Raw genomic sequence first — 15,280 nt, 5'->3', positions numbered from 1 at the left:
CTGGCTCCAGGTCATATACAAGTCTCTGCTAGGTAAAGCCCCTCCTTATCTCAGCTCACTGGTCACCATAGCAGCACCCACCCGTAGCACGTGCTCCAGCAGGTATATTTCACTGGTCACCCCCAAAGCCGATTCCTCCTTTGGTCGCCTTTCCTTCCAGTTCTCTGCTGCCAATGACTGGAACAAACTGTAAAAGTCACTGAAGCTACTGAAGCTGGAGACTCTTATCTCCCTCACTAGCTTTAAGCACCAGCTGTCAGAGCAGCTCACAGATCACTGCACTTGTACAAAGCCCATCTATAAACAGCCCATCCAACTACCTCATCCCCATACTGTATTTATTTATTTTGCTCCTTTGCACCACAGTATCTCTATTTGCACATTGATCTCCTGCACATCTACCAGTCCTGTGTTTAATTGCTATATTGTAATTACTTCACCACCATGGCCTATTTATTGCCTTACTTCCCGTACCTTACCTCATTTGCACTCACTGTATATAGACTTTTCTTTTTTTTCTACTGTATTATTGACTGTATGTTTGTTATTCCATGTGTAATTCTGTGTTGTTGTATGTGTCGAACTGCTGTGCTTTATCTTGGCCAGGTCGCAGTTGCAAATGAGAACTTGTTCTCTACTAGCCTACCTGGTTAAATAAAGGTGAAATAAAAAATAAAAATTGTCCTGTTGAGAAACAAATTAGTCCCACTAAGCGCAAACCAGATGGGATGGTGTATTGCTGCAGAATCCTGTGGTAGCCATGCTGGTTAAGTGTGCCTTGAAGTCAAAATAAATCACTGAAAGTGCCACCAGCAAAGCAACCCCACACCATCACACCTCCTCCATGCTTCACAGTGGGAACCACACATGCAGAGATCATCCGTTCACCTACCCTCACAAAGACACAGTGGTTGGAACCAAAAATCTCAAATTTGAACTCATCAGACCAAAGGACAGATTTCCACTGGTCTAATGTCCATTGCTCGTGACTCTTGGTCCAAGCAAGTTTCTTCTTCTTAGTGGTGTCCTTTAGTAGTGGTTTCTTTGCAGCAACTCGAACCATAAAAGGCCTGATTCACACAGTCTCCTCTGAACAGTTGATGTTGAGATGTGTCTGTTACTTAAACTCTGTGAAGCATTTATTTGGGCTGCAATCTGAGGTGCAGTTAACTCTAATGAACTTATCCTCTGCAGCAGAGGTAACTCTGGGTCTTCCTTTCCTGTGGCGGACCTCATGAGAGCCAGATTCATCATGGCGCTTGATGGTTTTTGTGACTGCACTTGAAGAAACTTTCAAAGTTCTTGACATTTTCCATATTGACTGACCTTCATGTCTTAAAGTGATGATGGACTGTTGTTTCTCTTTGCTTAATTTTTGCCATAATATGGACTTGGTCTTTTACCAAATAGGGCTGGCTTCTGTATACCACCACTACCTTGTCACAACACAACTGATTGGTTCAAATGCATTAAGAAGGAAAGAAATTCCACTTTTAAACTTTTAACAAAGCACACCTGTTAATTGAAATTCCAGGTGACTACCTCATGAAGCTGGTTGAGAGAATGCCAAGTGTGCAAAACTGTCATCAAGGCAAAGGGTGGCTACTTTGAATAATCTCAAATATAAAATATATTTTGATTTGTTTAACACTTTTTTGGTTACTACATAATTCCATATGTGTTATTTGATGTCTTCCCTAATATTCCACAATGTAGAAAATAGTCAAACAAAAATAAGGAAAAACCCTGGAATGAGTAGGTGTCCAAAACTTTTGACTAGTACTGAACACTTGTAGATTTATGACGTTGACCTTCACCCGCATTGACCTTCATCCATTTGATCAAATCGACTTAATAAATAAACGTTTTGATACTGCAAGCAATATGGTGATATTTATACACAAATATTGAATGAGAAAGTAGTAAAGAAGAATATGCAAATATACATATTTAGTTTATTTTCAATTTATTTGAGAGAAAAGGGGATAAGTAAAGTAACAAAATCTGTTGAATGTAGAGAGAGCATAAACTGAGGAATAGCTGTGTGATGCCATCTTGTTCCAGTAAAAAATAACCATACCGGTTCCTTGTTTTTAAAACACTAACTAAAAGGCAGTAAATTGTTAATACCTCGTGACCTCTTTCAGCACGCTACTTCCTGATCTACGCTCCCAGAGCCAGCAAATCCGCTGTCACCAGGGCAGCTGTGTCGTCACTGTTGTCATGGCGACGAGGCGAACGGCAGCAGAACTGCATTTGCCGATACTCATCCACCCTACGCATTTTCTCCCTTACTCGCCCATAAATGTTTTTTCATCTTGCTCAATCCCTCCCTCCCTCCCCTCTCTGTTTATACAAGTCATCCCTATATGGGCCAGTGTTTTAGTAGGCAGCCAGGCAGGCACAGAGGTGGATGTTGTAAACCGCACAGGGAGTGTGTGTTCTAAATGCTCTCCTGCCTGAGTACAGTGAGAGGTGTAAACACCATTATTCCTCTCTGCAGGCCCTGTGTGAAGGCAGGGAGAACAGCTCGGTTCTAACCAGATGGGGAGGGTACTGCTAGTCTAGTCCTGTCAGCTCTTCAGGAACTTGGCAATGAAGAAGCCAATAGTGTCCTTGTTGGCTCGGTGTGCGAGGGGGGTTGGGGACTCTGGCTGTTCTGTGGGGCTGCCATCCTCTCCCCTGGCCTCGGCCGCGCTCCAGCCCAACTCAGGACTGAACCTCTGGAGGAGACGCAGCTGCTCAGGTGACAGGCCAGCTCCCAGCATGCCCTCTGCTCCGATGTGGGGCTCCTGAGAGAGACAGACACCGTAGTTAGTCTTTTTGTGTGTGCACGTTTGTTACCTGAGGCTGTGTGTGTACATTTGTTACCTGAGGCTGTGTGTGTACATTTGTTACCTGGGGCTGTGTGTGTACATTTGTTACCTGGGGCTGTGTGTGTACATTTGTTACCTGAGGCTGTGTGTACATTTGTTACCTGAGGCTGTGTGTGCACGTTTGTTACCTGAGGCTGTGTGTGTACATTTGTTACCTGAGGCTGTGTGTGTACATTTGTTACCTGAGGCTGTGTGTGTACATTTGTTACCTGAGGCTGTGTGTGCACGTTTGTTACCTGAGGCTGTGTGTGTACATTTGTTACCTGAGGCTGTGTGTGTACATTTGTTACCTGAGGCTGTGTGTGTACATTTGTTACCTGAGGCTGTGTGTGTACATTTGTTACCTGAGGCTGTGTGTGTGTGTACATTTGTTACCTGAGGCTGTGTGTGCGTACCCATTTGTTACCTGAGGCTGTGTGTGTACATTTGTTACCTGAGGCTGTGTGTGTACATTTGTTACCTGAGGCTGTGTGTGTGTACCCATTTGTTACCTGAGGCTCTGTGTGTACACATTTGTTACCTGAGGCTGTGTGTGTACACATTTGTTACCTGAGGCTGTGTGTGTACACATTTGTTACCTGAGGCTCTGTGTGTACACATTTGTTACCTGAGGCTCTGTGTGTACACATTTGTTACCTGAGGCTGTGTGTATGTACACATTTGTTACCTGAGGCTCTGTGTGTACACATTTGTTACCTGAGGCTGTGTGTGTGTACACATTTGTTACCTGAGGCTGTGTGTGTGTACACATTTGTTACCTGAGGCTCTGTGTGTACACATTTGTTACCTGAGGCTGTGTGTGTGTACACATTTGTTACCTGAGGCTGTGTGTGTGTACACATTTGTTACCTGAGGCTGTGTGTGTGTACACATTTGTTACCTGAGGCTGTGTGTAAGTATACATTTGTTACCTGAGGCTGTGTGTGTGTACACATTTGTTACCTGAGGCTGTGTGTGTGTAACCGTTTGTTACCCGAGGCTGTGTGTGCGTACCCGTTTGTTACCCGAGGCTGTGTGTGTGTGTGTACACATTTGTTACCCAAGGCTGTGTGTGCGTACCCAATTGTTACCCAAGGCTGTGTGTGCGTACCTGTTTGTTACCCGAGGCTGTGTGTGCATGTGTGTGTGCGCTACCTGAGGCTGTAGTGTGAGGCAGGGGAAGGTGTTAAGGGCCCAGGCCACCTGCTCCTCGTTCTCTGACAGAGTCACAGTGCAGGTGCTGTACACCAGGACTCCACCTCTCTTCAGGAGCCGTACCGCCTGCCAATTATACACACACACTAAGGTCACACTCACAGTAAGCACTCTTTAACATGCCCTCATCGCTCAATAGATAGACACTGCATTGTCAAAACGCTGGTGCATCTATGTACACACACACACATTTACCTTACTGCGGTCTCTCCAGAGCCTAGATATTAAATGGCCTTAAGGAAACTCCAGTGGGCACTGATGGAACGCTTTGTGCCGCTGGAATAAGTGATGTGCTCACTATTGGACCCTAATCTCCCCACAGTAATCCATCTGCCGGCTATACTTAAGCTTTTCATCAGAGTATATCGGAGCCCAGAGCTCTAGAACACTCAAGCAGCCACACTGTCCTCTACTGGTCAGCACTGGTCACGGACAGTGTTATGCGAGGTAAGTGTGCCCGAGCGGGCATGCATGCGTCTGTGTGTGTGTGTGTGTGTGTATGCGTGTGTGACGCACGGTGTGGAAGAGCTTGCGCTGTAGAGGCTGGTAGGAGCAGATCTCCTTCAGGTTCCAGGTACAGACCATGCTGGGTCTCTGGCCTAGACCGCTACACGGAGCATCCAGCAACACCCGGTCAAAACTCTGTGGAGGGAAGGGTGGACCTGAAAACAGGGTGACATGAAAGTATCCAGGTCTCTGAATTAGTAACAACGCTAGCCAACCAAGTAGAGAGGTGAGAATAACATTGAAATCGGCAGTGGTGTCCATGCCAGCGCTCTAAATGGCACCCGATTACCTATAGTGCACTACTTTTGCCTAGGTCCTGGTCAAAAGTAGTGCACTACGTAGGGGATTAGGGTGCCATTTGGGATGTGCATCCCATCAGTTACATTCCGTACCCTCAGTGTCCTGGGCCTGGTCAGTGCACACAGCCTTGATGCTATTGAAGCAGTGGGCTTTGATGCAGTCCAGATGCAGCGCTTTGGCGTTCTGACGGATGCGCTCCACCTTGCCTCTGATCTTATCCAGGGCCACTACCTCTCCCTGCAAGGGACAAATCAAGTGGGCAGCAAAGGCAAAAACAACATTCCAGGTAGCAGTGGGGGAAAGAGCTCAACCTTGCACAACAGCTCCACCTTGTGGAGAAGTAGATGTAATGTGCAAATGGAAACTTAAAGGGACATTTTACTCATAAATTTAAGTTTTGTTTTCAATTATTTGGGGTGGAGCCATATAGCTGGATCTATACAACTGACGTAATGGGACGTGGCTTCATCTTGACATTAGACCACTTTAGACTACTTTACATCTCACAAACTTTGACCTGAAAGTGTAATGTCCCTTTAAAGCTGCAATATGTAACTTTTTGGGTGACCCAACCAAATTCACATAGAAATGTGAGTTCTTGATCTGTCATTCCCATTGAAAGAACGTCTAAGAAGCGGTAGATATGTTCTACGTGTGCTATTTCTATGCTTCCCGTTCTTAAATTTAGTTTTTGTGTCTTTCACTTTCGGTTTTGTACACCAGCTTCAAACAGCTGAAAATACAATTGTTTTGGTTATGGAAAATATATTTGACAGCGGTTTAGATGGTACAATGATTCTCTACACTATACTTGCTTGTTTTATCACATAATCTGAAATTAGGCGAACTATAAGAATTTTAGCAACCAGGAAATTGTGGAGCGATTTCTGCATATTGCACCTTTAACTTCAAGGTCTTCAAAGCCCAGCAGAGCCCCCCCCACACTCTCTCACCTGTCCCCCATCAGGGCAGCGATATGGCAGGTCTTCCCCCGGGAGCAGCACACATATCCAGGATGCGCTCTCCAGGACGGGGCCCCAGCACGTGACCCACCACCACCGATGGGAGGTTCTAGAGTCATAGAAAGAGACGGGGAAAACAGAGCTCAGAGTATGAGTGCTAATCTAGGATAACTGTTGCTGCTCAGATCATAATGAATAAGATTTTACAGAGAGGTGGGGACCTAGCACTCTACTCTGAAATGCTTTGTGGATACAGGCCCAGGTCCCCAATGTCCATGTGATCTTATTTGTTGTGATCAAAACCGATTCTAAAATCAGCACTCCTTCTCTGAGATTCTTGATACACGAGATGCCCCTGATTACGACCGTCGATCCAGAGAATCTACTGCCGTCTCAAAAAAAACTGCTGTTCAAGAGGTACCTGTAGGAACGCCAGACTGGGTAGTACCCCATCGAAGGAGGGGCTCTGGTACAGGGGCTCTACCATCCGAATACCAACGCCCCTACACGGGAAGAGAACAGTGACATTACTGTAAAATATACTCAAACCTGAGCATGTCTTACAGCTTAGCGTACGCTTTTTACTAGGACTAAATCTTTCTGAGCATTGATATCGAGTATCTGCGCCTGCTTCATTCAATGAGGCTTGATCTGTATTAAAACTTTACTCCAATAGCAACCATACTATTACCATGTTACTAACACTTTATGATGTGCTATAAAGTGCTAGCCAAATAGCAGCCTTATAACAAACTAGTGTAACGCTGCTCTGAGAGAATTTTGAATAGAGATTCGAGACCTAAGTGTCTCTGCCTACTTGACTGGTTCGTCTGAGCAGAAGATGTTGGAGCGGTCCATTTCAGCGACTCCATTTCCCACAAACACTTTCTTTCCCTTAAAGTCCTTGTTCCCCCGTGTGCACTTCCCCTCCAGGTCCGAGAACACAGACACAGCATCTCCTGTCTTCATGACTGAAACAGACAGAAAATGATCCGGCAACAGGAGAGTCACTACTCGTTTTTACAGTTCTAGCACAATCATCTGCAGTAAAGGCAACTAGTATCACAACATTGATATGTTACACCACGTCCTGTCTTCATGACTGAGACCAAACACGCCGCTATTATTGTGACTCCAGTCCAGGCCATAATGTTCATTCCCAAAACTATGGTTTCACTAGACTGCTGATAACAGTTCTAACGTAACCATCTGTTGAGAACGCAACTAGTATCCCTTCAAATGATTGAAGAAGAACTCGAGGGTCTACCAAATCGTTACGGTCAAAAGTTCCAATGGCAACTAAGGAAGTGAAGAAAAAGGGTGCCGTCCTTGGCTTGTAGTTGGAGTGCGTGAAGTCCTCTTACACTTGGGTGTGGCGAGGATCCCTGGGGCGAAGACGTGCGCTCCCCTCAGAACAGCACTGCCACACTGAGCGCCTACTATGACCTCCGAGGTCAGCTGGACCACAGGCCTGAGCGCAAAGTAAAAGGGTGGTAAAAACACATTCACATGCCGCTTATTTGCTATGGTTACGTCCCAAATGGCACCCTATTCCTTATGTGGTGCGCTATTTTTCACCAGAGTCCATAGGGAAAAGGGTGCAATTTGGGACTCAGAATAACTATTTTTCTTTCACACACACACACACACACACACACACACACACACACACACACACGAGTGATGAGGTGATGAACAGTGCTAATGATCAGAGGTACCACTTATATGCTATCCCCACACACATACATATCAATAGTAGCAAAGGACAAATTCTTGGAAAGATTAAGAGCAGGAGAGAAAGTTGCCTTATGTCATTGCTAGCAATTGTTGGTTTATGCGGGGCTTTCTTTGTGTCTTTAAGTTCTGTTGTTGATTTGGTTACATAATAGAATGTCAAACCCAATGTGCATAGCAAGTTTTTGCATAGCGAGTTCAATTAAGAAAATTGTTCATTCTACTGTAATTTTATGAAATCATGTGTAGTTGTGGCCATGGTGGGAGTGATTTTGGATTTTTCTAAGCTCTGGTCCAGGACGGCTCAGCGTCAGAAAGCTGCATGCAAAGTCCTGGACAAGAGCTACGATTTTTACATCGGTAAAGAGTGCTTTTCCCTCTTACCTTTGTGGACTCTTACACTACATGACCAAAAGTATGTGGACACCAGCTAGTCAAACATCTCATTCCAAAATCATGGGCATTAATACAGTGTTGGTCCCCCCCCCCCTTGCTGCTATAACAGCCTCCACTCTTCTGGGAAGGCTTTCCAATAGAGGTTGGAACATTGCTGCAGGGATTTGCTTCCTCTCGGCCACAAGAGCATTAGTGAGGTCAGGCACTGATGTTGGGCGATAAGGCCTGGCTCGCAGTTGGCGTTCTAATTCATCCCAAAGGTGTTTGATGGGGTTGAGGTCTTGGCTCTGTGTAGGCCAGTCAAGTTCTTCCACACCGATCCTGACAAAGCATTTCTGTATGGACCTCGCTTTGGACATTTCCTGCGGAAACAGGAAATGGCCTTCCCCAAACTGTTGCCACAAAGTTGGAAGTACAGAATCGTCTAGAATGTCATTGTATGCTGCAGCGTTAAGATTTACAGTTGGCACTATGCATTGGGACAGGTAGCGTCTCCTGGCATCCGCCAAAACCAGATTTGTCTGTCGGACTGCCAGATGGTGAAGCGTGATTCATCATTCCAGAGAACGTGTTTCACTGCTCCAGAGTCCAATGATGGTGAGCTTTACACCACTCCAGCTGACGCTTGGCATTGCGCATGGTGATCTTAGGCTTGTGTACGGCTGCTCAGCCATGGAAACCCATTTCATGAAGCTCCCGACGAACAGTTCTGGTGCTGACGTTGCTTCCAGAGGCAGTTTGGAACTCGGTGAGTGTTGCAACTGAGGACAGACGATTTGTATGTGCTACACACTTCAGCACACAGCGATCCCGTTCTGTGAGCTTGTGTGGCCTACAACTTCGCGGCTGAGCCGTTGTTGCTCCTAGACGTTTTCACTTGACAATAACAGCACCGGGGCAGCTCTAGTAGGGCAGAAATTTGACAAACTGACTTGTTGGAAAAGTGTTATCCTATGACGGTGCCACGTTGAAAGTCACTGAGCTCTTCAGTAAGGCCATTCTACTGCCAATGTTTGACTATGGAGATTGCATGGCTGTGTTAAATTTTATACACCTGTCAGCAACGGGCGTGGCTTAAATAGCCAAATCCACGAATTCAAAGTGGTGTCCACATACTTTTGTATATAAAGCTGTCATCAAGGCAAAGGGTGGCTACTTTGAAGAATCTCAAATATAAAATATATTTTGATTTGTTTAACAGTTAATACATGATTCCATATGTGTTATTTCATAGTTTTGATGTCTTCACTATTATTCAACAACGTAGAAAATACTAAAAATAAAGAAAAACCCTGGAATGAGTAGGTGTGTCCAAACTTTTGACTGGTACTGTATATAGTGTATTTGGCGGACATTTTGCAGGCATTCCTGACATACCTAGGCCCGATGACAGGAAGAAGCAGCACATCTGGAATGTGTGGGTGGGGGAGAATAGTAACGGAAATGTCTTCAGACTGAGAGTCACACTTCTGCTGCTGCAAGAACAGAGGTAGCAGGGTTAGAAGAGCTCGCACTGAGGCGTCAACACACAAGAAAACAGTGTTGAAAATCATAAATGTATACACACACACAGTCAGACATAAACGCTCTTACACAGCATACCCACCGGGACAAAAAATACCTTTAGCAATAAAAAATAAAAAAGACAATTTAAGTAGTTAAGTTTTCGGGCAAAACTGCTCCATAGACATGTCCACTATGGCTGTGTCCTGATTCTCCACCCTTTTCATAAAGTGTGCATTTGCACCCTGTCATGTATTTAAAAGCATTGGATTCGTGTAAGCATTGGCTGGAGAGAGTTTCCCTCATTGTTAAATCCATGACTGCTGATGTAAAAAGGGTTTTATAAATATATTTGATTGATTGATTGATGACGGAGAGTGATCAACTGTGCAAGTGCACCCTTAGGTAGAAGGGAATAAACTCAGTCCATCTGTCTCTCACACTATAGCCTAGAAGGAGCCTTGAACTTAAGGACATTTCAGTTAACGTCCTACAGTGAATCAATCCCACCCCCACGAGCCAGCAACACAGAAAGCAGACTGCTCCCCACCTGTTTGAGTTCCTCCCCAAGCCTGTGTTGGATCTCCTCCAGGGAAGCCAGGTGAGTGCTGGCTCGTACACAGGTCAAGGCAGGCGGGTGGGACAGGCAGGACAGCAGCCTCTGGAACCTCTGCTCTGCCTCTCCTTGACTCACTGCAGCCAGCACCTGCACCCAAACATAGGACAGGGGGTGTCAGGTTCGTGTAGCTGAACATTACTTCTCTATTTCAACAGATCATTGATGGGTGACACTTTGAACTTCAGGGCCCAATATTCATGAAGCATCTCAGAGTAGAACTAGGATCAGGGCCTCCCTTTCCATAACATTTGGATTCATTATTATCTAAAAGGCCAAACTGATCCTAGATCAGCAATGCTACTCTGAGAAGCAGGAGAAATACATGCCCAGATAGCTGTACATAAATAGATGAGATCTGATCAAGTGCGAGAAAAAGCTTAGGTGTCATTTAGGAACAATAAAGTTGCATCTAGTAGAAGTCAACCAACGTCTTGTTCGAACAAGAACATAAATGTAGTCACTATCAAAACAATGAACACAAACACATTAATTAGTGTGTGTGTGTGTGTGCTAGGTGCTTTTAGCAACGCGGGTGTATTTACATACTAAAATATATTTTTTTACCTTTATTTAACTAGGCAAATCAATTAAGATTTGCCTAGTTAAATAACTAGGCAAACCCTCCCCTAACCCGGACGACGCTGGGACAATTGTGCGCCGCCCTATGGGACTCTCGAACACGTCCGATTGTGACACAGCCTGGGAACGAACCACGGTCTGTAGTGACGCCTCTAACAGTGCATTAAACCGCTGCACCACTCGGGAGGCAATTGCTTTAAATTGTACTGGGTTGCAAAAAAAAAACAGTCCGTGGGAAGCCAGAAAATAAATACAACTCCATTTCAACTTTCCTGCCGATGGGCAGGACAGTTGATCATTATGAGAGAAAATATCTAAAGGATCATATTATTAAACATACTTTCCAAACTTTGGACTGTTATATACCCCACTCCCTCTCTGCTTGCCTCATGTCAAAACAAACGTCCCCCACAAGTTATTCCTTATTTGTCCACATATGCCGCATGTGCAGGACTTTTATTTTGACATGAGGTAAGCAGAGAGGAAGTGGGTCTACAACAGACCCTGGCTTGGAAACTCTTTAATAACACAATTCTTTAGATATCCCTATGTGTGTGTGTGTGTGTAGCAGGTAAGGGAACCCCACCTCCTTGTTTATGAAGACATTCCTCAAGTAATCATGAACTTCTGGCTTCAATGCAATTCTTGGGAAAATTGACATTTCTTCTGGCATTGGTTATGGCAATTTGAAGATGGAAAGAAATACACCTATTTCGACCTGAGATGTAACCTAGGTTATTACATAAACAGAAATTAAAGTTATTGTTAATTACTGCATCCATTCCCTTGAAATGGTCAATATCTGACCATTTTAACGGGAGACCTGGGAGCGAAGAGGCTAGCAGTATTGTAGGTGATATGAAGACATCAAACGCATAAGCTTCTTTGCGATTCCATTATCTAGCATGTTACTCGCATGAAGTATTGATTCAAAGTACTTTTGTGTGCAAATTCTAAGCGAAAAGCGTTTTACAAGTCAGTTTTGAATCAGTTTCCATGCTACTCACGTTACATTTTTGGGTGAAGGATCTTCGTAGGGCATTTCCTTACACGTCATTAACATGTCTGTATCGTACTGTTGGGAGTTGTAGTTCTTTTGAGGCAATCTAATTGGAGTCGTTTTCTCGTTCTTTAGATACTGTTCTGCATGTTGTTCTATATCCATGTTGCTATTGACACACACATTTCAGTTCAGTGATAATTCAGAGATTTTGTATATATGTTTTGAGTTTATGTACATTAATCAAACATTAATCAGCTCACATGTGATAGTCACTTACAGATGATTATTACCTACTCATAAATAGTATCTATAAAATGTGACATCTAAAACTACACCAGACAACAGATTTGGGATGATTCATTGTTTTTTCTTTTTTTCTTGAGGACACCATTTTTCACCTCTAATTTATTTAACTTAAACTAAGATTAATACTAAGGTTATAATCCTAACTACATCCAGGACACTGATGTGAAATGTGTTTTTAATCGTATTACATTTCAAGGCAAAACTGTTGTTTCTGCTCAGAACTGTCATTGGCATTCCTGTGTCAGCTGATTTTAAAAAATATATATGTATTTAACCTTTATTTAACTAGGAAAGTCAGTTAAGAACAAAATCTTATTTACAATGACGGCCTACCCCGGCCAAACCCGGACAACACTGGGCCAATTGTGCGCCACCCTATGGGACTCCCAATCACGGCCAGATGTGATACAGCCTGGAATCTATCCATGGACTGTAGTGACGCCTCTTACACTGTGATGCAGTGCCTTAGACCGCTGCACCACTCGGGAGACACTGAAAGGTGAAAGTAATATGCTGTAAAGGGGTCGATTGGAATTCACTCCCCTCGAGTACTATCTCTCTTCAAGCCCTTGCAGCAGAGGAGGTCAGACCTGGTCTCAGCGGTGTCTTTCTGAAGGTCTCTTCCTGTTGGAGTTTCCTACCAGTTCGGCTGTTGTTCTCTTCAAGCTCAGTACTAGAACAGTGGTAGCTGGCTCAGTGCAGTCTAGGGGAACCTAAAGTTGTTATTCTATGGAGAGTTTCTGTATCCTCCCTTTGTCAACATCAGCTCAAAGGCGAAGGTAAGATGTTGTACAGGGGTTGAATAAAAAACATATTTTCTCTCATCAGAGTAGCAAAATCTCCAAGCATTATCCCTGTTACAATCTCTCTTCAAGCCCTTGCAGCACAAAAGGAGGGTAAGAACTCAGCATTGTTTTGAAGGTCCTATCTACAATTGGAGTGTCCCTTCATGTTCTGCAAAATTGTTCCCTGGAGAGCTGCTTTGAATTTCAGTCCTCATTCCCAGTTGGTTGCGCAGATCAAATGTGATATCAGGTGATTTTTGGTGTCCTCTTCTTCCTTCTTCTTTTTCGATGCTGTCTTTGGCTAATTCTGTTGGAGGAGGGTTTGGTTTTGAACACGAAAGAATTTTAAGACCCAATTGTCCAGTTAAGTACCATAAAAGGGGATGTTGTTTTTGGTACTAACAGCTACTAATTCCAAATGACCAAAATCTCTCCCCACTCCAAGTTCCCACCCCTACCCTCCTGAATTTGCTTACATCGCTATAGAACCTGCAAAGAAAAAACCGAGAGTAACAAACAAGAGCTGTCAGTTACAGAATGGATAAATGGATTTTGTAAAAGATCTGATAGGTATGACTTAAAATATGCGACATGACATTGTTTGATGACACTGTAATAAATGTATTTCATATCAGTATTTCTTATGGCATTTGCAACGGACACGGACTTAGGGGCGAGCCCGGTCCGACAGCCAGTCGTGCAGGAGGATCTGCTCCAGAACGGGCCTCTTCAGAGGGTCTTGCTTGAGGCACCAGCGGACCAGGTCTCTGCATTCTATGGAACAATAGGATTAGACAGAGTCACAAATGGTATCTTGTTACAGTAGAAAAAAAGTATACAGAGAGTACACACTTGTTGCAGACTTCAGTTTAAACTCTATTAATAATGTATCCTACCCTAAACCATTTTTTTAATGCAAAATAGTTAAATTCTGTGTTTCTACTGTGTCGTCATCGCTTTGGATAGTGTGTAGATAAAGCACTGGTAATTGGACCCGTACCAAATTGCACCCTACTCCCTAAACACGCCTACTCTCCTCCCAGCTGCAACTATATACCTTTGGAGATCCCTCTCTTGAAGCGCAGGCGTCCTCGGATGATTTCGGCCTCCTTCCTGAAGGGCAGGTCACCGTTGACCAGGCCAAACAGAAGCACACCCAGGGACCAGATGGTGGCTTTGCGCCCCTGGTACTTTCCATCCAGAACCCACTCAGGGGGGGAGAACTCAGTAGTGCCTGAGACAGATGGGCGAGAGAGATGGGGGAGGGGGGTGTTACATTCCTTTGCCCGAAGCTCACAACACCAATGCTATTCAGTCTTCGTCTCTTCTCACCAGCAAAGTCCCTGAAGAGTTTCTCCCTCAGCAGATCCCCGCAGCCGAAGTCGATGAGCTTGACGTTCAGAGTGTCCGTCTGCACCAGCAGGTTCTCCACTTTGATGTCGCGGTGGATGACGCCGCGGTCGCGGCAGTGCCGTACCGCCAGAACCACCTGGAGCATGATGACCCTCGCCATGGCCTCGTTGAGCTTCCCACCCATCGTCTCACAGTAGTCGTACAGGTCCATGCAGGAGGTGGGACGCTCCAGGACCAGGATGAACTTCCTGGGCTGCTCGAACCAATCCACCAGCTCCAGCACGTGTTCACAGACAGGGGGCCGCGACACGATCTGCATCAGGGCAACCTCCAGGGGCAGCCTGTGCGTTGTTCCAGGCTAAACGGGGGAAGGTTGATTAACAACCGTTTCATGCATTGGCAGCGCACAGTGGGCCGTTATATTGGTCTGACTGTACATACAATTATTAGGTAGGCTAGCACTCCGATGTGACTGTTTTTGTGGTTTGTTGGGTAGGCTCATACACATTTATCAGTCTGTACTTACAATTGTAAGGTAGTACTCCGATACACCCTTAGGGATGTACTTAATGGCGACCTGAGTGACGGAGAAGGGAGAAGCACGTTGTGAATAATCAACATAATTGTGGTAATGTCTTATGCTGTGGATGGACAGATCTAAAGAGGGAGGAAAGAGAGGGAGGGATGATTACTTCTCTCCCATCTTCCTTTCGTGTTCCCTCATAGACGGACCCACAGCCTCCTTGTCCCAGCAACTTGCCCACGTTATAGAGCGAGGTGAAACTGGCTGCAACACAAATGTCACAGTTAAAGGACACGGTCCAGTCCCTCCCCTAACCACACACTGTTTATCAGGCTATTCAATATCTAACAGGCTTCATTGAGGACAATAACCAGATCTAGAAGAGCACAAACAGAGCAATAAAACTAATCAGACAGGGGGCTTTATTGTACACTTGACTTACTGTAAGTCAGCCCTGTAGGCCTTTAGGTATTTGCATTTTACAACATTTGGCCACAGTTGAATTATCTCATTGAAACACTCTGTGGTGTCTGGTCACTCAAACCTAAGGCAAATTATAACCGATGTGTTTGACCTCTGCGTGGTGGGTTGCGCCGGACTTTGGTCTTGTGTTTATCACAGACTTCTGAACCTTTAGAGT

The 15,280-nt window shown here is 44.8% G+C and overlaps 2 protein-coding genes across 2 annotated transcripts; both read right to left on the bottom strand.

Annotated features, from left to right (window-relative positions):
• Nucleotides 1-1,949: 1,949 nt before the first annotated feature.
• nsun6 (NOP2/Sun RNA methyltransferase 6) lies at nucleotides 1,950-11,784 on the bottom strand. The gene is given in 13 exon segments (XM_042308663.1): nucleotides 1,950-2,792; nucleotides 4,011-4,136; nucleotides 4,587-4,732; nucleotides 4,970-5,114; nucleotides 5,821-5,864; nucleotides 5,867-5,948; nucleotides 6,261-6,342; nucleotides 6,657-6,810; nucleotides 7,204-7,310; nucleotides 9,347-9,441; nucleotides 10,023-10,178; nucleotides 11,257-11,400; nucleotides 11,678-11,784. Coding segments are annotated over 12 exon segments (1,443 nt in total). The 5' UTR covers nucleotides 11,344-11,400; nucleotides 11,678-11,784; the 3' UTR covers nucleotides 1,950-2,573.
• A 640-nt stretch (nucleotides 11,785-12,424) lies between these two features.
• Nucleotides 12,425-14,932, bottom strand: LOC112227590 (serine/threonine-protein kinase pim-3-like). The gene is made up of 4 exons (XM_042308825.1): nucleotides 14,644-14,932; nucleotides 14,097-14,475; nucleotides 13,822-13,998; nucleotides 12,425-13,538 (listed from the first exon to the last, which is right to left on the bottom strand). Exons 2-4 carry the CDS (start codon nucleotides 14,434-14,436, stop codon nucleotides 13,432-13,434), a joined length of 624 nt encoding a protein of 207 aa, XP_042164759.1. The 5' UTR covers nucleotides 14,437-14,475; nucleotides 14,644-14,932; the 3' UTR covers nucleotides 12,425-13,431.
• Nucleotides 14,933-15,280: the final 348 nt, after the last annotated feature.

Source organism: Oncorhynchus tshawytscha, linkage group LG29, assembly GCF_018296145.1.
Source record: "Oncorhynchus tshawytscha isolate Ot180627B linkage group LG29, Otsh_v2.0, whole genome shotgun sequence".
In the NCBI taxonomy this organism is placed as follows: Eukaryota; Metazoa; Chordata; class Actinopteri; order Salmoniformes; family Salmonidae; genus Oncorhynchus; species Oncorhynchus tshawytscha.
The sequence above is the reverse complement of the archived record's forward strand: the minus strand, read 5'-3'. Positions and strand labels throughout refer to the sequence as shown.

Coding starts and splice junctions, on each gene's coding strand:
- LOC112227590 (XM_042308825.1), bottom strand. CDS start 14,436: ATGCAGATCGTGTCGCGGCCCCCTGTCTGTGAACACGTGCTGGAGCTG. Junction 13,999..14,096: donor ACTCTTCAGGGACTTTGCTG/GTGAGAAGAGAC, acceptor CATCTGTCTCAG/GCACTACTGAGTTCTCCCCC. Junction 13,539..13,821: donor CAAGAGAGGGATCTCCAAAG/GTATATAGTTGC, acceptor ATTGTTCCATAG/AATGCAGAGACCTGGTCCGC.